We start from the raw sequence: 26,848 nt of genomic DNA on the forward strand, positions 1-26,848 counted from the left end.
AAGCTGTCATCAGAGTAAAAGGGGGTACTTTGGTGAATCTAAGGTTTAGCACATATTTTGGTTTGTATCCCAAGTGTTTCTGTACTCCTTATTTCCATACAGTATGTGTTCTTTTCTGGTTTTGCTACCTTCAGGTTAAATCTACAATGTGGACTTTCCAATAAGAATGAGGAAAACCAGTGCATGAACAAATGTGTCCAAACTTTTGATGGGTATGGTGTATTTTTTTAAATTTGGGGTTGCAAGTACCCTCTGTGTTAAATATACTGTTATGCATCTACTGACATGGCCAAAAGTTTTGAGACTAACACAGTTTTTTGCATTCACAAAATTTGCTACTTCAGTGTTTTTAGATCTTTTAGTCAGATGTTTCTATGGTAACTGAAGTACAGTTATCAGCATTTCAGAAGTTTTTAAACTTTTATTGACAAATATATCAAGTTTATGCAAAGACTCAATATTTACAGTGTTGACCCTTATTTTTTAAGACTTCTGCAATAAGCCATGGCGTGCTGGATATCAGCGTCTGGCCCAAATCCTGACTGATGACAACCCATTCTTGCCTAATCAGTGTTTGGAGTTTATCACAATTTCTGTGTTTTTGTGTGTCCATCCACTTTTTGAAGATTGACCGCAAGTTTTCAATTGGATTGAGATCTGAACAGTTTCCTTGCCATGAATCCAACGTGTCAATTTTTTGTTCACCGTACTTAGTTATCACTTTTACCTTGTGACATGGTCTCCATCATACAGGAAAAATAATTGCTCATTGCCAAATTGCTCATGGGTTGTTGGGAGAAGTTACTTTTGGAGGATGTTTTGATGCCATTTATTTATTATTTATTTTTCCACGGCAGTGTTCTTAGGCAAAATTGTGATTGATCCCACTTTCTTGAATGCGAAGAAACGCCACACATGAATAGTCTCAGGATGCTTTACTCTTGGCGTGACTCCGGACTCATGGTAGCGTTCAGCTTTTCTTCTTCAGACAATCATTCAAATAGTTTGAAGGGGATTTCATAAGAGAAAATCATTTTACCCCAGTCCTCTATTCATGTACTTTCTGCAGAATATCAGTCTGTCCTTCATGTTTTTCTTGGAGAGAATTGACTTATTTTCTGCCTTTCTTGACATCAGACCAGCTTCCAAAAGCATCACAGTGTATGCGGATGCACTGATAGATGTTTGCTGCTATTCCATATAAAGCTCTGCACTGGTGTTGAATCAATGCTATAACTTACTCTTCTTTACGAGACGGCCCTGGCATTTTCTTGGGCATCCTGAAGCCTTCTTCACAGCAATTGAACTTATGGTTGACTTATTGGCAACTTTATAAGCAGCAATGTCTTTGTCTGTAAAGCCTTATTGATGCAAGCAAATGATGACTGCACATGTTTCCTTGTAGGTAACTGTGGTTAATAGAAAAAGACAATGATTTCAAGCACCAAGCTCTTTTTTAAAGCAGTCTGCTCTTATAATCAGCATGACAGTGATACCAGCTGCCTTGTCCTCTTTAACACTTTCTCTTAAGCCTACAACAACTTCACTGAAATAATTTAAGCAGGTAATTTTATGGCAGGTCTGAAATCAGTGGAAATGTTTTGTTTTGTGATTACATTAATTTTCAGGGCAAGTAATGACTGAATCATTTGATCACTCTTAATAACAACCTAGAGTTAATGCAGATTGCCCCTATAAAATATGAAGCAGCAAACTTTGTAAAAAACAACATTTGTGTAATTGTAAAGACTTTTGACCATGACTGTAAATGCCTGCATATTAAAACAGTAATATGGAAAATTCTAGTAATTCCATATATAGTGAGAGGTGAATCTCTAGCATGTAGTGAATACATCTTATGTATCTGCACAATTTTATTCTTAGATTTACTTTGCACACACAGCTCTGAAGTGCATAGAAAGTGCAAAGATGGACGGCACTGGTCGTGAAAAGGTGATTTTCGATGCTGTGGATACACCCGAGGGTCTTGCCGTTGATGCTATCAACAGAAAACTTTACTGGACAGACAGAGGGTACATATGTTTTATCAGGATTAGTAATTGCAGTTATTACTGCATGAGTATTCCTGTACAATGTGCCCCAGTAGCTGAATAAATTAGACATTTAAAGAGTACCTTCACCCAAAAGTTGTCATATCATTCAAATATAGTAAGTATGTAAAATAATTCTCTCTAAAGTGCAGCTGTTTTTCCAGACCTATCTATATCTAGTGATTCATAGCCATGATAAAAAGATTGTTTTTTTCCCAATATTTTATGATTCCAAGATTATAGCATCTGTTCCAGAAGACTGGCGCATAGCTAGAGTGTCAGTATTCAAAACGTAGTAAAAATCTCAGACTACTCTATAGACCAGTAAATTTAAGTTGTGTTGTGCGAAAAATCATTAAGGGAATTCTAAGAGATGCTATGTTGTAATAACCTCAAAATCCAGCATCAACAGGGGTTTATAAGGGACCGATCCTGTTAAACATATCTTATAAGCTTCTATAAGAAGGTGAGTTCCAAACTGGACCAGGGTAAGGCCGTGAATGTCTCTATATAGACTTTTTAATGGCACTTGATAGGGTACCACATAAAAGATTGGTACATAAAATGAGACGAATGGAAGTAGAGAAAAATATGTGTAATTAGGTTAATAAGTGACTCAGTGATAGGAAACAGAGAATAGTTTTTAATGGAACACCCATTGATTGTGTCACAGTTAATAGTGGGGTACCATAAGGATCAGTATTGGGCCCTCTTCTTTTTAATAGCCTTATTAGTAACCTTGTAGAAAGCATACACAGAAAAATTTAAAAATCTGCAGATGATGCTAAGCTCTGCAAGGTAATAAACATAGTGAAGGATAATTTAAGATTATAGAGGGATTTAGGTAAACTAAATCTAAAAAACGCATGGTCCAAACGCATGGTTTAACATAGATAAATGAAAGTCATGTACTTGAACTGAAGAAACAAAATGTACAATTACATACTAACTAGAAAAACGCTGTGTAAAACTGTCACTGAAAAAGACAAGTGCACTGGTGGACAGAAAACTCATGTTTAATGATTAGTGCCAGGCAGCTGCCTCCGCGGCAAATACCATTATGGGATGCATTAAAATAGTCATAGATTCTATGATAAAAACATAGTTTTGCCTCTAATCAAGTCACTAGTGCAACTACACTTAGAATACTGTGTACAATCTGGGTTCCAGTGTATAACAAGGACATAGCTGAACTGAATCAGGCACAGAGAAGAGTTACCAAGGTTGTAAAGGGAATTGGCGGGACTGCAATACCAAGAAAGGTTCTGAAACTTATGTTTATTCAATTTGGAGAAACATAGACTTAGAGGTGATTATCTCAATGCACAAATATATGAATGGATAGTACAGAGATTAATCTAATGATCTTTTTACACCATGGCCTGCAATGATGGACATTTGTTAAGTCTAGAGGAAAAAAAGGTTTAATTAACATTACAGACAGCGATTCTTTATTGTGCAAGCAGTGAGACTATGGAACTCTACCATAAAATGTTATAATGTCTGATTCACTAAAAAGACAAACAATGAAACTATGTACAAAATATGTTCCTCTAAGTGAGCCCTGATTTGTACTTCTGTGACTCTTAACCTTTGCAATATATCTCTTTTTGGTGGAATTACTCTTTAAGTTCCCTTTTCTATAGTATTGTAATAGAAGAATAGTAATTTTATATACATTATAAAAGACTGTTTCCAAACCCATGACTTGTTTTTAGCATTTTATTTTTTTTTTACTTTAACAAATAGAAAATCTTGCATAGAAACCAGTGATCTAACTGGAAGGAACAGGAAAATAATTGTGGAGAACAATGTGCAACAGCCAATAGGAATTTGTGTTCATCCAAGTGCTGGGTAAGAAACTATTACTCATAATGTTTTCAATACTAAATAAAAATAGACACATATTTCATTTAAAGGGGTATCCTCATGTTATTAAATTGTGGTAATTAGTTAGACAGCATGAAAATAAGCATGTTTGCAATTGACTTGCTTTTTCTATCTGCTGTCATTCTCCTGCATCCTTTTATTTCGCATAGTGTCCTGCTTGTTTCAAAGGAGCTGGTATGCACAGCAGTTACACTCAAGGAGAAGAGTTAACTCCTAACATCCTAATTAGCTCTCTCTAGCCCTATGATCACTATACCACCCCCCCCCCCCCCCCCCCCGTTTCTTAGCATAGCCAGTTCTCCTAAGCATGGTTCTCACTGTCCTGTTAAAGTCCCTGTTATCTCTATATGTAAATGTACTGATAAAAGTGTATACTCAGAACAAATGTAAGGTGCCCGAGAGAGGTAGTTGTGTGGGCCAGCTGCACTGGCTCCTGCATGCTCTGGAACCCTACAGGAAAATCGTGTCCCTTTACCAGTGTGCTGTTGGGTGTGGAGTGCATCACATTCACTCATGGGCCATAGATTTCCGCTGACTCCAGACTTCCATCTTCTGAAACTGCCGCACACAATCCAGAGGACACCAAATGCTTTTCAACAAACTTTTACGAAACAGTTCACAGTCAGTACAGTGGAGCATGTAGGTGTGGCACCCTGCTATTACAGGTACCACAGGACCCAAAAGGGTGCATGGACGGACTTCTCCACAAGAGGCCCTCACTACATAACAGACACCTCCACCTTTCCGCCTCATACCACCAGAGGGAGCCTGTTAGGGATATATATATAGACTGGAAGGTGGAGTTAGAGTCAGAGTGTGCTGGCACTGAGACCAGTGAAGAAGCAGCATGTGAGCTGCTGTGTTGAGGGCCCCGAGTGTGGCCGAGGCATGGAGAGAGGAGTTAAGGGGGCAGAGGAGCATCTAAAGCACACCCCGGGATACAAGCCGGACACCGGGTCCGTGCCTACAGGGTCCTCTACACCCAGTAGGGACAACCGGCATACCAGGAGGCTTCCAGACCCCTGGTCAACCTGAAGCTACCATCAGTTACAGAACTAGGAACCACAAAGGCCCCAGCGTCCAGGGATAGTGGTATACAGAGAAAAGTTCTACTACCAAGCAGGCAGGTGAGAGAGTGAAACAGTACAGAAGCTAGGCCTAGTTCCAGGCTGGCCAGAAGCTTCAGAGTGAGAGGAAGAGACAGATCAGGAGGCCTTATACACGCTCACTGGGGAGAGTCCGGAAGTGCACCCTTCCTACTAGGTACCCTGGACCATACCTGCCGTTACACCAGTAAAGGTACTGAAGCGAATCCCCTGTGTGCGTGTCCGTCATTCCCCCTGACCCGATCGGGCCACTTCTCACCTGCATCCCTTCCATCAACCCTGCCCCGGGGGCCCGCTCTGCCTGTGGGGAGCAGAAACATCTCAGCTGCCATCCCATCATCCCCGGAGGTCTGCAGCAGCGCTGGTACCCATTACCAGGAGCCACAGGTGGCGTCACGAGACAAAACTGTTAACAAACCCCTTTTAAAGAGTGACCCCAGGGTACGGGCCCGGGAGCCAACTGCCGTGACATCCCAAGAAGGTAAAGGCCCGGGTACCGAGTCCCCCCATATCCCCCTGGGTGAGTCATAGGATAGGGCACAAAAGGTAACAGTCTTTCCCTCAGGTACAGGACATAACTTCAGCCCTAGCACTCGTTCCTGATAAAGCATCCCTTCTCCTGCTATCTCCACTACCTCTAGGGATCCCTCTTTACTGATCGCAGTGCACCTGGATTCCATCATCCTCTGCCTCTGAGGATCTGTGTCCATCTTCTCCTGCAAGTCTTCAGGTGCGATGTGCCCGATGGCCCCGACGCCAATCTCAAGGTTTCAGGCCCGACGAATGGATCCACATGTAGAAGTTGTGTGGCAATCCACTGCCCCGAGTGATGAGCCCATGGTGGCCCTAGCAGCCCACTGCACTGGAACTCCACAAAGAACTTGCTTAAACCTTTCACTACTCCTAACCACCCATATCCAGGAGGTACCTGTTTCGTGCCCGTTGCCACCGGGTACTGTGTGCCGTATTTGAACAGTGTTTGAACTGTGGTGAACATCGCCACCATTAAAGCGTCGCCGCGCGGGAAGAAGAGGGGCGTAACCGTGGGAGCCAGAGAGGCGTGACTGTTGGTAGCGCGCGAAGCTCAAGCCCCGCCTCGCGCTCTGACGCCGCAACAGGAAGCGTCAGGTCCTGGAAGGAGACCGTGATCTGCGGAGCTGCGGCCTACCTGGTAAAAGTAAAGAAGGTAGGCTACGGTTTACTAGGGGGGCGCAACCATGGCCGACGACCAGCAAGACGCCGGAGCACCGGTTAACGCTCCCAATGCTCAACTTGCGCCCGGCGCTGCTCAGGCCGGAGCGGCTGCCCCACCAGAAGGGGTCATGACTCCAGTGATACCCATGGCCCTGCCGTATGTCCCTGGAGCGAAATGGCTTCCCCAGTATGACGGCAAACCAGACACCCTGTCTGGGTTCAAAAGGAAAATATGCGGTGTATTGGACATGTACTCAATGACTGGTAAACAGAGAGCCGCTGTTGTGCTGGGATAATTGGCTGGTGCCGCAGAGCGGGAAGTTGAAACCTGGCCAGCCGCAGACTAGGAATCAATATCCATTATATTTAAGAGACTACAAACTGTCTTTGAAAACCGCACTGAGACAGATCTTCGGATGAGGTTCTACCACTGTACCCAGAAGCCTGAGGACAGTATCCGGGACTATGCCTGGCGTTTACAAGAGGCCCTGCAGGCCCTGAAACAGGTTAGTCCAGCCAGCATACATGATGAGGACAAAATGCTGATAGAACAATTCATCCGGGGGTTAAGGTCCCAGGAGGAGAGCAGAACTGTACAGTGGTGGGCCTTAGATCATCCAATGCCATCTTTGACGCCCTGAAGGACATGGCTATTAAGGGCCTTCAGCCCCTGAAAACATCAGATACTGCTATCCAGCGTTACCAGGGTGGGGCCACCCCAATGCCCACGGCACTCACAGCCCCTTCATTAGCGGCTGAGGCAAAAGTGCAAGCAGCGTTCCCTGGCGAGTTGGACAGCCTGCGCTCTGAAGTGCGTCAGCTAAGTAAAACCCTGGCCACTGTCCTGCGCGCCCTGCAGCTACAGACGGAGCCCGAGCCGGATGGAAGGATCCTATTTGCCGAAAGTCCTGAGGATGTCCCCTGGATGAGGAGAAGAGGGAGGACAACGCCACCCCGTGGGAGGACCAACGACGACCTTGCCCTCCAGGTGAACTCATTTGCTACCATTGCCACAAGGCAGGCCACATCACACGGACCTGTCCTTTAAACGGGCAAACCCTGGGGCCAAGGGCCGACACCCAGGAGTAGATAAACCAGGCCCATCGAGCTGGTACGACCGGTTTGTAGGAGGAAGGCCTTTCCTGTCCGTTGTGCTGGATGGCATAGCAACACCTGCACTACTGGACACCGGGTCACAGGTAACCATCATACCTGATGTCCTCTACAAAAGGTACTGGTCCATAGATGAACTCCACCCGCCAAACCCAAACCTCTCTGTGTATGCCTCCAACGGCCTTCCTCTTAACCTAGTCGGGGTTAAGGACGTGACAGTGAAGGTGGGAAGAGTGGAACTAAAGGACCAAAGACTGATTGTAATAGAGTCTAACCCTGGTGATACAAACCCATATATGATACTTGGCACAAATGTTGTTGGTAACTGTTTGGGAGAAGTGTTGTTTTAACTCCAACAGATTGCTGACACTGCCAAACCAGGGCAGAGGAAGGTGCTCCCGAGAGCGATTCGAGCATTCCTGTACAAGCAACAGGTAAAACTAACAGGTGGTGAGATTGGTAATGTACGGGTGACAGACCCGATACCCATTGTGATTCCCCCAATGAGTGAAATGCTGATTTGGTGTAGGGCAGCAATAGGTCTCAAGGGACAGAACTACCAGGCGGTAGTAGAGCCCGTTAACTCAGAGCACAGACCTACACTCCTAACTGCTAGAGGGGTAGTTGATGTGCGCAATGGGAGGGTACCCATACGCCTCCTAAATTGTAGGGAGGGGGAAATCAAATTGCCAAGATACGCCACTGTTGCCAGACTGTATACTGTGGATGATAATGCCATACACACAGTGGAATCCTTGACCCCGCCAGATACGGCGGAGGATAATGACTCCAAAACCCAGCTGGAGGAATGGTGTCAACAGCTCCATGTTAGAACTGACGCCACTCCTGTCCATCAAAAACATGGTGTTTACAGAGTGGTTCAGGAATATGAACAGGTGTTTAGTAAACACTCACTTGATTTTGGAAGGGTCAAAGGGGTACAACACCACATTCCCACAGGTAACCATCCACCCATTAAGGAGCGATACAGACCCATACCACCCGCACATTACCAAAAAGCAAAAGAAATGTTGCATGACATGAAAAAGGCAGGGGTAGTAAGGGATAGCTGTAGCCCCTGGGCAGCTCCCCTGGTCCTGGTCAGAAAGAAGGACGGTAGCATGAGGATGTGTGTAGATTATAGACAAATTAATCGAATAACACATAAGGATGCATACCCTTTGCCCCGTATAGAGGAATCCCTGGCTGCACTAAAATCTGCCAATTATTTCTCTACATTGGATCTCACTAGCGGGTACTGGCAAGTCTCTGTTGCTGAGGAAGACCGGGAGAAGACAGCCTTCACCACCCCGATGGGATTATGCGAGTTCAACAGCGTGCCATTTGGACTCTGCAATGCACCCGGAACGTTCCAGAGGTTGGTGGAGTGTTGCTTGGGACACCGGAATTTTGAGACAGTGCTGCTATACCTGGATGACGTTATCGTGTACTCGAGGACGTATGAAGACCATCTAAAGCACCTGGCGGAGGTATTTGAGGCATTGTCCCAGTATGGGATGAAACTAAAACCTTCCAAGTGCCACCTGCTCAAACGGAAGGTTCAGTACCTGGGACACGTAGTTAGCTCAGAGGGGGTAGCACCAGACCCGGAGAAGGTCACTGCCATCCAGAAGTGGCTTGAACCAAGGAACGTCAAAGAGGTACGTCAATTTCTGGGACTGGTCGGGTACTACAGGAGGTTCATTAAGGACTACACCAAAAAGGCAGCACCTTTACAAGATCTCCTAGTAGGACAGTCCAAAAGAGGTAAAAGTCCCCCATTCCAGTGGGGCAAAGAGCAGACTGAGTCCTTTGCATTAATGAAGGAAGCCCTAACCGGTGAAGAAATCCTGGCTTACCCCGACTACAGCCAACCTTTCCCGTTATACACAGACGCCAGCAATGAGGGACTGGGAGCTGTGTTGTCCCAGAAGCAAAACGGCAGAGAAAAGGTAATTGCCTATGACAGTAGGAAGCTTCGCCCTACTGAGAGGAACCCGGAGAATTACAGTTCCTTCAAGCTGGAGTTCCTGGCCTTGGTCTGGGCTATCACTGAAAGATTCAAGCATTACCTAGCCTCAACTAAATTCACAGCCTTTACCGACAATAACCCCTTGACACACCTGGAGACAGCCAGGTTGGGAGCCATGGAACAGCGTTGGGTGGCCAGATTGTCGAATTACCAGTTCACAATCAAGTACCGGGCAGGTCACAAGAACACCAATGCCGATGCCCTGTCAAGAGTGACCCACCAATCGGACACTGAGGATGAAGTGGATGGCCTAGAAGAAATTGAATTACCTGCTTTCCACAGAAATGGTATGGTCCACGAGCAACACACCTCCAGAAGACGTCATGGTAAGACGCTAAACCCTCATCACAGCTGGAAGGAGACCCAGGACAGTGACCCGGTTGTCAGCCTCATCAAAGGACTGATAACCCAAGAAGGTTCTCACCTGGAGAAGGATGCTCCTCCACAAGCCAAACACCTGTGGAATAAGAGAAGCCGGCTGTTCATCTACAGAGAAAAGCTGTGCAGGAGATATGTCAACCCTAAAACCCATGAAATGGTGTGGCAGATTGTAGTGCCCAGGACGGATATCCAGATGATGCTAGAGGCCTACCATGACCAAGCAGGTATTTTGGCTGGAAGAAGCTGGAAACCCTGCTGAAGGACCGGTTCTATTAGGTTGGAATGCGGCGTTCCATAGAAAGGTGGTGCCGGAATTGTGGGCCCTGTAGCCTCAGAAGGAAAGACTACGGAAGTCAGAAAGCACCCTTGCAGTCCATCAAAACAACCCAACCTCTGGAGATTGTCGCTCTGGATCACGTCAAACTGTCGCCCAGCAGATCAGGCTATTCCTATGCCCTGACCATGGTGGATCACTATTCTCGGTTCCTGGTAGTAGCCACTGTCAAAGATCTGACAGCAGAAACTGCAGCAAGAAAATTCCAAACCTACTTCTGCAGGCCCCATGGATACCCGGACAAGGTGCTAACAGATCAAGGCCCTGCCTTCGAAGCTGAGCTGTTTAAAGAATTCTGTCACCTGTACGGATGCAAGAAGATCCGGACTACACCATATCATCCCCAAACCAACGGTATGTGTGAGAAAATGAATAACATCTTCATTGACCTGTTAAAAACCCTACCTTTGGAAGAGAGGAACCAGTGGCCAGACAAACTACCTGACCTGGTGGATCTGTATAACCACATACCTGTGAGTTCTACTAATTGTACCCCAGCGTACCTCATGAGAGCAAGACCTGGAAAATTGCCCATGGACCTGGAGCTCGGAGTGGTAGAACCTGCTGCAGATATGTCCACTGAAGACTGGGACGCAAATCGACAAGAGCAGTACAGGAAAGTACAGGCCTGTGTTGAAGACAGCCTAAACAAAGTAAGGGAAAGACAAGAAGATCAGTATAACAAGCATGCACCAGCAGAACCCTTGGCCCCCGGAGAAATAGTGCTAAAGCGGAAAAGAAGAGGTCACAAACTCGATGACCAGTGGGAAAGAGAGCCATACACCGTGTTAAATTCCAGATTTGACAACACCAAAACTTGCCTGATCAGCAAGGATAGAGGTAGGACAACCACAAGAGTCTCAAGAGACCACTTGAAATTGTGCCCAGGTCTACTGAAGACACCGGAGGAAGAAGTACCTCTTATAATACCAGAAAAACCCAAGTAAGATGTAGTTCATACAGTTCTAGGAGACTTCCCCGCGGACTGGCCTCAACTCGATTGAGCAGTTATCATACCAGTGATACACTTCTGTCAGCCACCAGAAGAACCTCCACCACAAGAAGAACCTGTGAGCATCCTGGAAGAACCTGCTCAGGAACAGGAAGGGTCCCCAGCAAGAGGAGGATCACCAGTTGAAGCAGAACCTGAGGGTCCAGAAAACAGTGCACTTGCCAGTCCCAAAGAGATGTTGAGACAGTTCTATAATATACCCGCACGTAGACCTGATAGGTTAGCGGATAGTGCATGCACAGACACCAGTATCACCTCAGTGCTACGTAGATCCACACGCAGCACACAAGGCCAAATCCCTACCAGGTATAGGGAATAAAGTACAAAATGCCTACAGCATAAATAGTTACCCAGTTGGGTATTGCCTACTGTTATTTATTGTGTGAACTGGAAAGTTATATGTGTGCATTGAGTTACCCGTAAGTGTATAAAGACTTGTAGGCTGAGGACTGTGAGCAGCCAAAAACTGTCCATTGTAAATAGTTGCGCTTATTAAAGTTCCCCCTATTGGTTTTATATTAAAAGACCACTGAACAAAAACCCTTTTGGCGTGGCCGAAGACGTGGTCCAACACCTGGATCACTTATGCCCTGTAGCCGCGCCCAGGGCCTACGTTGAGGGTTTTCAGACGGGTCCCTCATGCTACTCATATTGCACCCTCACCAGTGAGATGGACACCTGGTTATGGGACTCACTATAACTTTGAAAAGCTGTTTGAAACTCTTCTATGTGTTATTGTTATTATAATTGTAATTATTGTTGTTGTTACTTGTTTTACAAAAATGCTTCAGTCCAGGAGTACTGAGTTGTACTAGGGGGGAATGTGGCGCCCTGCTATTACAGGTACCACAGGACCCAAAAGGGTGCATGGACGGACTTCTCTACAAGAGGCCCTCATTACATAACAGACACCTCCACCCTTCCACCTCATACCACCAGAGGGAGCCTGTTAGGGATATATAGATTGGAAGGTGGAGTTAGAGTCAGAGTGTGCTGGCACTGAGACCAGTGAAGAAGCAGCACGTGAGCTGCTGTGTTGAGTGCCCCGAGTGTGGCTGAGGCAAGGAGAGAGGAGAGAGGAGTTAAGGGGGCAGAGGAGCATCTAAAGCTCACCCCAGGATACAAGCCGGACACCGGGTCCGCGCCTACAGGGTCCTCTACACCCAGTAGAGACAACCGGCATACCAGGAGGCTTCCAGACCCCTGGTCAACCTAAAGCTACCATCAGTTACAGAACTAGGAACCACGAAGGCCCCAGCGTCTAGGGATAGTGGTATCCAGAGAAAAGTTCTACTACCAAGCAGGCAGGTGAGAGAGTGAAACAGTATAGAAGCTAGGCCTAGTTCCAGGCTGGCCAGAAGCTTCAGAGTGAGAGGAAGAGACGGATCAGGAGGCCTTATATCTGCTCACTGGGGAGTGTCCGGAAGTGCACCCTTCCTACTAGGTACCCTGGACCATACCTGCCGTTACACCAGTAAAGGTACTGAAGCGAATCCCCTGTGTGCGTGTCCGTCATTCCCCCCTGACCCGATCGGGCCACCTCTCACCTGCATCCCTTCCATCAACCCTGCTCCGGGGGCCCGCTCCGCCTGTGGGGAGCAGAAACATCTCATCTGCCATCCCATCACCCCCGGAGGTCTGCAGCAGCACTGGTACCCATTACCAGGAGCCACAGGTGGCGTCACGAGACAAAACTGTTAACAAACCCCTTTTAAAGAGTGTCCCCAGGGTACGGGCCCGGGAGCCGACTGCCGTGACATCCCAAGAAGGTAAAGGCCCGGGTACCGAGTCCCCCCATATCCCCCTGGGCGAGTCATAGGATAGGGCACAAAAGGTTACAGTCTTTCCCTCAGGAACAGGACATAACTTCAGCCCTAGCACTCCTTCCCGATAAAGCATCCCTTCTCCTGCTATCTCCACTACCTCTAGGAATCCCTCTTTACTGATCGCAGTGCACCTAGATTCCATCATCCTCTGCCTCTGAGGATCTTTGTCCATCTTCTCCTGCAAGTCTTCAGGTGCGATGTGCCTGATGGCCCCGACGCCAATCTCAAGGTTTCAGGCCCGACGAATGGATCCACATGTAGAAGTTGTATGGCAATCCACTGCCCCGAGTGATGAGCCCATGGTGATCCTAGCTGCCCACTGCACTGGAACTCCACAAAGAACTTGCTTAAACCTTTCACTACTCCTAACCACCCATAACCAGGAAGTACCTCTCCTTTTATTAACATTATTAATTTCCCACCTGTGAGCTTGTACCTAACATTAACTATTCCTTATCTATTTCCTATCTGTACAGTATCTCTGTTTCCTTGTATCTATAAACACTTATCGTTATACACTATCATGAGGGCTACACATTACCATAACACATTATATACAGTGGGTACGGAAAGTATTCAGACCCCTTTAAATTTTTCACTCTTTGTTTCATTGCAGCCATTTAGTAAATTCTAAAAAGTTCATTTTTTCTCATTAAAGTACACTCTGCACCCCATCTTGACTGAAAAAAACAGAAATGTAGAAATTTTTGCACATTTATTAAAAAAGAAAAACTGAAATATCACATGGTCATAAGTATTCAGACCCTTTGCTTAGACACTCATATTTAAGTCACATGCTATCCATTTCCTTGTGATCCTCCTTGAGATGGTTCTACTCCTTCATTGGAGTCCAGCTGTGTTTAATTAAACTGAGAGGACTTGATTTGGAAAGGCACACACCTGTCTATATAAGACCTCACAGCTCACAGTGCATGTCAGATCAAATGAGAATCATGAGCTCAAAGGAACTGCCCAAGGAGCTCAGAGACAGAATTGTGGCAAGGCACTGATCTGGCCAAGGTTACAACAGAATTTCTGCATTACTCAAGGTTCTTAAGAGCACAGTGGCCTCCATAATCCTTAAATGAAAGAAGTTTGGAACCACCAGAAGTCTTCCTAGACCTGGCCGTCCAGCCAAACTGAGCAATCGTGGGAGAAGAGTCTTGTTGAGAGAGGTAAAGAAGAACCCCAAGATCACTGTGGCTGAGCTCCAGAGATGCAGTAGGGAGATGGGAGAAAGTTCCACAAAGTCAACTTTCACTGCAGCCCTCCAACAGTCGGGTCTTTATGGCAGAGTGGCCCGATGGAATCCTCTCCTCAGTGCAAGACATATGAAAGCCTGCAAAGAGCTTGCTCAAAAACACATGAATGACTCCCAGACTATGAGAAATAAGATTCTCTGGTCTGATGAGACGAAGATAGAACTTTTTGGTGATAATTCTAAGCGGTATGTGTGGAGAAAACCAGGCACTGCTCATCACCTGCCCAATACAATCCCAACAGTGAAACATGGTGGTGGCAGCATCATGCTATGGGGGTATTTTTCAGTTGCAGGGACAGGACGACTGGTTACAATTGAAGGAAACATGAATGCGGCCAAGTACAGATATATTCTGGATGAAAACCTCTTCCAGAGTGCTCTGGACCTCAGACTTGGCCGAAGGTTCATTTTCCAACAAGACAATGACCCTAAGCAGACAGCTAAAATAACAAAGGAGTGGCTTCAGAACAACTCTGTGACCATTCTTGACTGGCCCAACCAGAGCCCTGACCTAAACCCAATTGATCATCTCTGGAGACACCTGAAAATGGCTGTCCACCAACGTTCACCATACAACCTGACGGAACTGGAGAGGATCTGCAAGGAAGAATGACAGAGAATCCCCAAATCCAGGTGTGAAAAACTTGTTGCTTCATTCTCAATACTGAGCAAAGGGTCTAAATACTTATGACCATGTGATAAGTATTTCAGTTTTTCTTTTCTAATAAATTTGAAAAAAATTCTACATTTCTGTTTTTTTTTCAGTCAAGATGGGGTGCAGAGTGTACTTTAATGAGAAAAAAATGAACTTTTTAGAATTTACCAAATAGCTGCAATGAAACAAAGAGGGAAAAAATTAAAGGGGTCTGAATACTTTCCGTACCCACTGTATATGGATTATACACATACACATTAAATGTAGAAAATGCATAACACTGTTCACATTACACATATGCCTACTGTGGTTATCTTCAGCGTAGGGACGGGGTAAGACATTCCATATCCTCACACAACCACTGACAGACCATTAATGTGTTGTAGTAGGATACAGCTCCTGACCAGAATTGTCAACGGTCAGGATCCACGATCTTAGCAATCGGAAAATAGGGCTTTGAACTGCTCAAGAGAGAACTTGAGAATACCTCTTTAATGGAATTGGTTTCTTTTCATGTTTTCATATTTTATTTAGGGCGGTTAATCAATACAATGCAAAGTATGAACTTCCATTCAGCTGGTGACACAGACGAAAAACTAAGTTGTAAAACTGATTTTTATATTAAAAACTTATAAAAGGATGCCTCTCTACAAAACATGCACAGATAATAAAAATTATATGTAATGGCAGAGGGCAGAGCATTTTCATTCTCTGTAATCTTAAGTAGCAGGGAATGTGACCAAAATTTCTATTTCAATAGTTAAAGTTCATTTTCTGTCTTAGTGCAAAATCTGTCTTTATGTATATTACGTGCAAAGAGAAATTCAAGACTTTTTGGCTTTTAGGTCTTGCAACATAAACAAACATGAGACCACACAACATGACGTAATCCAAGTAAAGCAAAACAAGTAAAACAAACCAGTGAAACAAGGTCTTCTTAAACATAGAAAATATAAGGAATGACTAGAATCAAAAGAGGAGTGGATGGATAGAATAGAAAGGAAAAGAAAGAGAGAGACAAGAGTATGGGAAAGAGCGTATGCCGTCTGTACACAAAGTTCCAAACATAGTAGAATTTTGACTTCTTACCCAGCCCTTACTGAATTAACCAAATACCGAATCACAGAGCGCTAGTAAGTGGATAGGAGATATCACAGAATTGTAGTACGAATGGAGTAGAAGATTTAGACAGAGTATAATCAGCAATTTTTGTGTTTAATACCATATGTCTGACCAAAAACTAGATAGTTTTAAGCAATGTTCAGGCTCTCCTGATTTAGTTGGAAATTGAAATGCAATTTTTTTGGGGGGGATTTTATTTGAAGGATTGAGGATTTTATTGTAGACTAATTTCTCCATTGTAGTCAATGGAGAACATCGGCAGCTACTCAGTAGTTTTTCTGCAACAGAATGGACATGCTGCAGATTGCAAAAGCAGTTCCACAAGTTCTTGTCCGTTGTGGATTTTTTGCATAACATCGGGACAAATTTAGGTAATCATGACCGGGGTATGTTTTCTGCCATGTCTAAATATACTCTTACAGCCTCAAAATATTTATAGGCTTGTGCTCAGCTCCACTACCCCAAAAGAACTTTATCATTTGTGTAATCGGAAAGGCAAGAAATACAATTCAGAAAATGTCAGAGATGTGTGACTAGAAAACTAGTGGGAGATTGTGGCTCTGATATAGAGACAGTTTGAGTGACCTAATTCTCAACTATTATGAAAATCTGCAGCAAGAATCATATAGTGGTTGAATTATTAATGTGTTTACTCTAGAATTGTAGCATAGAACACCTTAATAAGTCACAATATATTTGCGCTTGAAAATTAGAGAAAAACAGTGCGACTTTTGGCATTTTCACCCCAGTTCTGGCCAGCTATGCCAATATGTGTGTAGCATAGAAGCAACGGGGCAAGGCTATTTCTAATTGTCAAATTTCTGAAAAGTTAACTCACTTAATTGGCACAACTAATGCCAAAAATATATTCTAGTCCTTGACTGGAGTACATTTCTGCTGGAGGCACACGGCAATTGTAAGATGAGCCTGATTCAGTAAGTAGCAGACACCTGTTTGGTCGCATCTTATTCCAGCAGGCCCTTTCATTAAAGGGGTTTTCCCATGAACAAAAGTTCATTTTAATCAATAGATCTTTGAATAATAATAAGTTCCACAATTGGATGTGTGGCGCCCCTGAGGGTTCAGTAGCCACAGAGGTACTGCACCTCACCCAGAGGTGTGGTGTCTCCTTCTCTCAGGTAAGGAGGGAGTCCTGCTCGGAACCCCAAAAACCTGCATCTAACACTACACTGCTCCAGGCCAGCTGGAAGGGCAAGACACAATGTATGTTCCTGCTGAGCCCTGACCCTGGCTGGAGTGGGGGGAACCAAAGGTAGGGGGAACCAGTAGTGGGTGTGGGTGGAGGAAGTAGTTAAGGGGAGCACTTTGGTAGGAGTATAAAATAGGGAAGCCATCTTAGGGTGGCAGACTAGTCAGTGGGAGGACAGTTCAGAAGAACAGTCCGGGAGCAGAGTCTCAGTAGGAGCTCTGCTCCACACGAGGGCCTAGTGTCAGAGGCCCAGGAGGGGAGCAGGGAGTAGGCTCCGTTCTGTTGAAGGGATCCTAGGGGGTACGGCGATGCAGGAAGGCACCCGTACGCCCCGCACCTGTCAGAAGACAGGGGGATCGTAAGCCGCATTCTAATCCCCAGGAGGGTCAAGTAGGTCCGGGATCCGACGCACAGGAGGGACTTCAGAGCACCCGAGCGGGATTGAGAGTGGGCAGCGCAGTGCAGGAGGGAGAAAGACCCAGTGTGAAGATGGTCTAAATAGGAACACGTGAAAGTGGGGTTCTGCCAGGTACCCCTGATCTGCCTGAGGAAGCACTGAACCCCTGCCTGGTGAACGCAGCGCAACGTGGGAGACTGTAAGCTGACAGTGCAACCTGCGGAACCAAAGAACTGTGAGTAAAGACTCGGATGACTGCACCGCACCGCCTCTGTCCATTATTTCGGCCGCGCCATCATTCCCTCCCTGCACTACAACGCCCAGCGCAACCACTACACCTCCTTTCGCTGCCCTGGAGCTAGCTCTACCCATGGAGAGCCACACCATCCCTGCTGCCGTAACACCAGCTCCAGAGGACTGCTCCGCAGCGGCGGCTCCATCTTGCCACAATCCACGGGTGGCGTCACGAACACTTAAATCCCCTATACCTATTTTCCCCCCCTTTTGAGTGACTGCCCTGGACCACGGACCGGGCCAGCCACCGTGATATCCCCCGGCAACCGGAGGCCCGGCTGCCGAGTACCCCACAGCCCTGGGGGCGCGTCAGATGTATTTAAATAAAATGTTCCTGTGCTGAGATAATCTTATAAATGTTCTCCTGCTGTGTACTGTGTAATGGCTGTGTCTGACCGTGCTGGGACATGGTCTGCTCATACTGTAGCTCCTGGGCAGGGGAGGAAGTAAAAGAGTATACAGACATTACAGCAGTGGATTGCAGCTGGTTCTTTCTTTGAAGTAAAACATTGTTTAAAAACAGACAGTGAAATGTTTTACCTCACAAAAAAAATCAGCTGTGACCCCATGCTGTAATATCTGTATACTCTCTTTTCCTTCCCCCCTGTCCAGGAGCTGTGGTATGATCAGACCATGTTCCTGTGTGGTGAGACACAGCCGTTACATAGTACACAGCAGGGGCACGTGTATAAGATTATCTTAGCTCAGGAATATTTTATTTAAACACATCTGACGTGCCCCCTGGGGCTGTGGGGTACTCGGTAGCCAGGCCGGTCCTTTTCGGGGGTAGTCACGGTGGCAGTGACCCGGTCCGTGGCCCCGGGCGGTCAAATGATTAAAGAAAAGAGGAATAAAGTTTTTGGGGATAATGTTCGTGACGCCACCCGTGGTATGCGGCTATATGAGGCCGCCGCTGCGGTACAGATCCACTGGAGCTGATGGTGACGCAGCAGAGTTGGTTCAGCTCTCCACGGGCAGAGCTAAGCTCCAGGGCAGTATAGATGAGTTTATGAAATAGATGTTGTTGGTGCAGTGTAGTGCAGGGCTGGTGACGCAGTAATGAGTCAAGGACACAGTGGGGTGCAGTCTTCAGACTTTACTCACAGTTCTTAGGCAGTTCCAGGTTACCGCTACAGCCGGTTATAACCACCCACGTCGTTCTTTGTCCTCCGGGGAAGTGATCCAGCAAACTCTCAGGTATCTCAGGAGCACTTGAACGGGACCCCGTTCTTTGTACCTCTCCAGGTCATCTCACTGCGCTGGCTCTCGCCCTCCTGCCCTGCGCCTCACACCCAGTGTCTCAAGCCAGTGGCCGTGGGCCTTTTCGGGTGACGTCCTCTCTGTCCCCTTGGTCTTATGTGGCCACCTTTTCGGCAATTGAGTGTGGAGTGTGGCTACAGCACCTGAAATGCTGCAACCTCCGGTTTGCTAGCTGAGACCTAAAGTACTCCACTAGGCTTGGGCTGGTCCCCTACTGCGGCCTGATCCCTTCACTTCAGCATGAATTCGGACGCACGGGTAGCATCAGCACTCACCGTGCCCCTGGGATCCCTTCTGTCTCTCCAGAGCCTTTTTTACTCCTTCTGTCTTCTCTCCTCACTTTCTCCTGGGCCTCTCTGACTGGGCCCTTCTCCTCTCTCCACTCCTCTGGAACTGCTCACAACTCCTGCTCCAAGCACTGGAACAGGAGACTGGCTGAACTGCTCCCCTTTCTCCCCTGAGCAGAACTCCTCCTCAACTCCAACTCCTTCTAGAACTTTCTACCCCTCTTTTTATACTCCTACTCTCTGTGCTCCACTGAACTACTTCCTCCACCTACACCCACTACATGGTTCCCTCTATTTTGGTTCCCCCCTTCCAGCCAGGGACAGGGCTCAGCAGTGACCAAGTGCATCTTGCCCCGCCTGCTGGTCTGGTGTAGTGTTGGATGTAGGTGTGTGGGTCCCGGGCAGTACTCCCTTCTTACCTGAGAGTGGGGTACCACACCTCTGGCTGAGATGCAGTACCTCTGTGGCAACTGGACCCGCAGGGGCGCCACACATCCAATTGTGGAACTTATTATAATTCCAAGATCTATTAATTAAAATCAACTTTCGTTCATGGGAAAACCCCTTTAAGGCTGGTTTGTGCAACACCATTCTTAATGAGTCGGGGGTTATGTGTCTACTCAAAGTCTGAATAGACAATTCTGCATATCTAGATATCACTTCTTCTACTTAGTATATATTGGTAACGTCTATCTAGTGAAGTGGCCAGCTGCCTCCACATCCAGGCTGGAAATAAATGGAGAGATTGCACACTTGTTAAGTTGTTTCACTAACTCCCCTATCAATTAATCACGAAAGCCACAAACATTTTTCCATTTGTTCTCTGCCTGGACATCAGATGATAGAGGGACCTCTGTTCTGGAGAGAAGTGAGACCCACCCCTATCAGTACCATATAGAGCAATAATTTTCATATGGTCTGTGCATGAGGCATGTTGTCATTCATTTGATTATGATAAATCTAGAAATGTTATGACAAAATAATTCAAATGTCGTACCCAGTGCTCATCAGTGGTAGGAAGATTTTTCTAGTATTTACACCTCTTATGAGTAATTTAGTCACTGTATGGCTCATGTGCACTGCTGTATTATGGATCCCTGTTTTTGAAACTTTGGGTACATACTATGTCCCGGATTTCATATACAGCTTGCATAGTTCATTACTATTACATGAGTTACGTAATCTCTTAGTGTTAACGTTGAGAATTCTCAAATTGCTTTAAGACTGCACTGATTTATGATTTCTTACTTTTAAGGAGATTATTTTGGACAGATATTGGACCCAATCCCCATATTGGAAGCTCCAGTCTAGATGGTCATGAAAGAATGGCTTTGATCAACACCAATTTAGTATGGCCTAGTGGGATTACTGTGGATAAACTCACAAATAAGCTGTATTGGTGCGATACCAAGAGATCTGTTGTTGAATCTTCTGATTTGGATGGATCAAACCGACTCATCCTGTCCCAGAATGATGTAGGTGAGGTTTTGGGGTAATATTCTTTCTTGTGATTAAATTCTTTATCTTTTGATGCATCTGCATGGACACTACGCCATATTACAGGCTAAATTGGATGAATATGAATTGCCTTTAGATATTATCAATTTGTTTATTTTATGCAAAGTTATGACTTTACTATACTCCTATTTCCTATCAGATGGTGAATTGTATATACAGTTGAAACTAGAAGTTTACATACACTATTTAAAAAACACATATTCATGTTTTTCTCAATATCTGACATGAAATCAGACTAAACCTTTCCCGTTTTAGGTCAATTAGAATTACCATAATTTTTAATATTTGCCAAATGCCAGACTAATGAGAGAGAGAGAATGTTGTAAGGCATTTTTATTACTTATTGCAAAGTCAAAAGTTTACATACATTTCATTAGTATTTGGTACCATTGCTCTTAAACTGAATGACTTGGGTCAAACGTTTGAGATATCCTTCCACGAGCTTCTCACAATAGTTGGTCAGAATTTGGGCCCATTCCTCCTGACAAAACTGGTGTAACTGATCCAAGTTTGTAGGTCGTCTTGCTCGCACCTGCCTTTTCAGCTTTGACCATAAATTTTCAATAGGATTGAGATCAGGGCTTTGTTATGGCCACTCCAAAACATTGACTTTGTTATCCTTAAGCCACTTTGTTACCATTTTGGCAGTATGCTTTGGGTCATTGTCCATTTGGAAGATCCATTTCCACCCAAGGTTTAACTTCCTGGCTGATGTCTTGAGATGTTGCTTCAGTATTGCCACATAATCTTCTTTTCTCATGATGCCATCTATTTTGTGAAGTGCACCAGTCCCTCCTGCAGCAAAACAACCCCACAACATGATGCTACCACCCCCGTCTTTCACAGTTGGGATGGTGTTCTTAGGCTTCCAAACTTCTCCCTTTTTCCTCCAAATGTAACGATGGTCATTATGCCTAAAAACTTCAATTTTAGTTTCAGCAGACCACTGGACATGTCTCCAAAAATTAAGGTCTTTGTTCCTGTGTGCGTTTGCAAACATTAATCTAGCTTTTTTATGTTTCTTTTGGAGTAATGGCTTCTTCCTGGCAGAGTGGCCTTTCAGCCCATGTTGATACAGTTCTCGTTTCACTGTGGATATTGACACAATCTTACCAGCTTCCACCATCATCTTTACAAGGTCTTTTGCTTTTGTCCTTGGGTTGATATGCACATGTCGGACCAAAGGACGTTCATCTCTGAGACACAGAACCTGTCTCCTTCCTGAGCGGTATGATGGCTGGACATTCCCATCTTGTTTGTACTTGTCTATAATTGTTTGTACAGATGAACGAGGCACCTTCAGGTATCTTGAAATTATACTCAAGGATGAGCCAGACTATCAGAAGCTTCCAAACACATGACATCATCATATGGGCAGTCCAGAATTGTTTAAAGGCATCGTAATCTTAGTGTATGTAAACTTTTGACTTTGCAGTAAGTAATAAAAATGCCTTAAAACATTCTCTCTCTCTCATTATTCTCACATTTCGCAAATATTAAAAATTATGGTAATCCTAATTGACCTAAAACGGGAAAGGTTTATTCTGATTTCATGTCAGATATTGAGAAAAACATGCATATGTGTCTTTTTATATAGCATATGTAAACTTCTGGTTTCAACTGTATTTGTTGCCAAGTTGCAGTCTTTATCTGGCCGAGTCATTCAGAGTAGGTTCATGGATTTGGATTTGAGAACCTACACTGCACCTTATGTTGGATACAGACTCTAGAACTTAGATAATATGGAGAACCTGTGTGAAGGCCAATGGCTGCAAAGTTTCATATTTCACACAATGCTCTATTATAAATTTATACAATTGCTATTTATGCAATTATCTCCTCTGTGTAGGTTCCCTAAAGGTTAGACTGCATTTTTATTTTTTTAAATGGTTTGTCTCAGAGCAAGCAAATATGACATATAACAAGGGTAAGCTATCAGGGTCAGATCACAGATGGCACAATTGCTTTGACACCTTCTGATCGCTTGAGCAAAAGTGACAGCTTTCCTAGGAAAGTGTCATACTATCTGTATAATTTTCTCATTGTAGTCAGTGCACAACAATATGATCTCCAATGAATAGTCATGAGACAACCCCTTTAACTGCAGATGTAATAATATTGTGTTTATTGCTACATTGTATACATTTTTCACTGAACTTCTGTAAGTTGACAGTACATTGTAGGTTATCTGTACATTATGGTAAATAGAGATATTTTACAGGCCATCCTTTCGGTATAGCAGTATTTGAAGATCACATATGGTTGTCTGATTGGCTGCAGCCATCTATAATAAGAATGAACAAGAGGAAAGCAAACATTTGGATACGTGTACAGGGCAATATGAAGAGGCCTTCAGCACTTGTGGTCGTACACCCTTTGGCCAGGCTAGGTACTCTTTATCAATATATACGAATATTTTTTTGCTTAAATATTTGCTCCTTAAATTGTAACCAGAAGAAAATGAAACATTGAAATACATGTAAATATAGGTGCTTGGATTGTCCTGTTTAGTCATTTATGTGTTATCTAACAGATGATGGAACTCCAAACAATACTCATAAGAACGGATGTACTCAGCTTTTCCTCCTCCTTTTCCAAAAAGCCGCAAAAACAAACAAACAAAACAACAGATTGGCCAATTGTAATGGCACAACATGTGTGGAAGGCTGGCAGCTCTTAATAAAGCTCCCACAGACAGGCTATACACAAACCACTCTATTTTGTAGTTCTAAGGGAACCTTATCCTTCACCCTTTAACCCCTTAGTGACCAATACATATCTTTTTACTGACCTGCGATATAGGAGACTAGCATCCCCCAACAGGTGACAATCCTGTAGGTATCACCTGTACACTACAGCTGACAACTTGCTGCATCAGCCAGGATCAGTGTTGGCACCGACCATGGACGTTTAACCCCTTAGATTCTGCTGTCAATAGTGACTACAGAATTTAAATAGTTAAAAGAATGTGGGGGCTTCCTCTTTAACCTCATTGGCACTCTGAGATTTTGATTGTGTGGTCCTGATGTTTACCATGACAGGTAATGGCCAAATAACGGCCTTAAAGTCTGCCGGCTATAGCGGCCTGTTCAGAAGTTATCAAAATTTAGGTGGTAAAAATAAACTTTTTCATTCTTGTCATGCCACTTTCCATTACTTCCTGAAAAGAACTAGAAAGGTTAATGAACTACCTGAAAGCAGTTTTAAATACGTTGAGTGCAGTTTTTAAAATTGAATCACTTTTGGGTGGTTTCCAACATATAGGACCCCCAAAGTCACTTCAAAACTGAACAGGTCCTTATAAAAATAAGTTTTGTAAATTTCCTTGAAAAAATGAAAAATTTCTGCTACATTTTTAAACTTTCTAAAATGCTAACAGAATAAAACGACACTTTACAAATGGTGCTGATGTAAAGACATGAGGGAAATGTTATTTATTAATGTTTTTTGTGTGGTATAACTATTGGGATTAAAGAGATAGTTATTCAAAGTTTGAAAATTGCAATTTTTAAAACATTTTTGTCAAATTTCAGATATTTTTATAAATAAATGCAAAACATACCAACCTAAATTTACCATTATTATAAAGTATCATGTGGCACAAAAAAAACAATGGGATATGTTGAAGCTTTCCATATTTATTACTACATAAAGTGCCACTGGTCAGATTTCAAAAACTTGGTCTGGTCACTAAGGGATTAAACACTATACAGGGATCTGGACTTATACAGGGCCCCCTAGGTTGTGTCCATGGAGTGGTTTCTGGCCAGTGAAGCAAGCTGACAGAATAGTTGTGAGGAGAAGGAGAAGGAAGAGGAGAATCTAAACTATGTTATATGATAGTTGCAGGGCATTATGAGAAGCCCGACCACGCTTGTCATCATTAGCCCACTCTTTGACTTCAGCAGTGTGAGAAACTGCACTTTTTTTATTTGCACAAATTGAACTGCCAATTTTAGGAAATTCGACTTGAATTCAATAAGCTGCGGATAGTTACTATCATCTGTAGTATAAAATTAAAAGGCATTTTTTTGACTGTCAGTTAAAAACAACTAATTTAAACATACCAAAACCAGAGACACAAGGACAAAGTGATGTTCACTCACTTTTTCACTTCACTTCCGTGCTTTTGTTGTACTCTCTCATCACTTCCGTGCTTTTGTTGTACTCTCTCATCACTTCCATGCTTTTGTTGTACTCTCTCATCACTTCCGTGCTTTTGCTGTACTCTCTCATCACTTCTGTGCCTTTGTTGTACATTCACCTTTGTGCTTAGCTTGCATGTCCATACTGCATACTTATAATTGTTCCTTCATTCATCCCCTCCATTCTGCTGACTAGCCAGTCTACGATCTACGTACCTTTGTTTTGCTACCTTGGCAATCATCATATTATCTCATGCCCATTAGATGGGTTTTGATCACATGATCTTCTTTCCCATCTTTCTGACATTTGGGTCACATGACTGTTGGAATGTTGGATAGCATGTGGCACATGACTAGATGAAGTCCTTTTGTGCATGTGCCTTTGTTTGATGAGATGTCACTTCCTCTGGCCGGTCATTAGATCAGGATGAATGTATTTATTAAAGTAAACCTGTCACCAGTATTTTCGTGTGTATGAATAAAAACCACCACCTTCATCAGTGGCTGTGCTGCATTCCACAAAGTTGTATATTATCTCTTCACTCCCCCTGTATACCACCTAAAATACCTTTTGAATTGCTCCTGTACTGTATGCAAATCCAGAGTAATTGGTGATAACCAAATATTGAACAATGCATACATATGATCTGCATATGTATGCATCCAGTATTCACATACAAGTTTTAAACATATTAATTCCTCTCCCCCCTTTGAACCTCCCATCCCTACGAAACAGCCCTCCCTTCTTATTTGGTGCACACAAAACAGCATAAAACCATACAAGATTCAATGCTATCTATCTTGTATTCCTGACAATAAGAATGACTTAAGCCTATCAAAGTATTAGAAGGTTGAATATCACATCGGTTGCCAAAACTTCTGACACTACCGCTGGGCATCTCATCCAGTCACCCCATTGTTTTTGAAATTTAGCAATTACTCCCCTTTTGATATAAACCTTCTTTTCCATCAGAATTGTATTATTGAAGCACATAATTATTTCATCCATAGAGAGAGGAACATTCACCAACAAATGTTTAGCTATACATTTCCTAGTCTGGTATGGTAGATTAGCTATGGCTAGATGCACCGGACAGATACCCCTACTATCCCCCACCAGACCCAAAACACAAGATTGAAGACTAAGAGGGAATTTAATGCTAAACACCTCCCTAACTAATCTAACAGCGCTCTCCCATGGTCCACCTAATAGAGGGCATGCCCAAAACATATGGATTAAGTCAGCTCCTTCTTCCCCACATCTAGGACAGCAATCGTCTTCTCTGAGGCCCATTTTACATAAAGCTTTTGGGGTTCTATAGACCCTATGTACCAGAAACAGTTGTGATCTTCTCTGAGCTGTATTAATTGATACCTTTCCAATTGATTTCAATATATCATCCCACTCTTTGGACGATATATGTCCCACATCTCTCTCCCACCTTGCTTTAACCACATCCATTGGGTCTCCCAGAATTCCGATAACAGAGTTATAGATTCATGAGACAATGCCCTTAGTAGTTTTAGGACTTACCACATAATCTGTTTTCCCACTATACGAGATAGTGAGATCAGAAACATTTTCCTGTGCTCTCACTGCATGTCTTAATTGTAGATATCTGAAGAATTCAGAGTTGCTCAGATTGACTTCCTGTTTGAAATAATCAAAAGAGCAGAAATGGCCACCCTGATACAATTGGCACATGTATCTCAAGCCCTGTTTTTCCATTCGCCAAATCTAGCTAAATGTTGTAGTTCCC

The 26,848-nt window shown here is 44.1% G+C and overlaps 1 protein-coding gene across 5 annotated transcripts in view; it reads left to right on the plus strand.

Moving 5' to 3' along the window:
• EGF (epidermal growth factor) overlaps positions 1-26,848 on the plus strand; it is a 269,170-nt gene that overhangs the window by 178,940 nt on the left and 63,382 nt on the right. For all 5 annotated transcript variants that reach the window (XM_073640773.1, XM_073640784.1, XM_073640793.1 and 2 more), the window contains 4 exons: positions 1,885-2,033; positions 3,801-3,905; positions 20,681-20,904; positions 23,165-23,332. In XM_073640773.1, the coding sequence (XP_073496874.1) occupies positions 1,885-2,033; positions 3,801-3,905; positions 20,681-20,904; positions 23,165-23,332 (646 nt within the window). The remainder of the gene's footprint in view (positions 1-1,884; positions 2,034-3,800; positions 3,906-20,680; positions 20,905-23,164; positions 23,333-26,848) is intronic.

This window comes from Phyllobates terribilis, unplaced genomic scaffold, assembly GCF_046119375.1.
Source record: "Phyllobates terribilis strain yellow unplaced genomic scaffold, ASM4611937v1 Scaffold_1__5_contigs__length_1240528914, whole genome shotgun sequence".
NCBI classification, from domain to species: Eukaryota; Metazoa; Chordata; class Amphibia; order Anura; family Dendrobatidae; genus Phyllobates; species Phyllobates terribilis.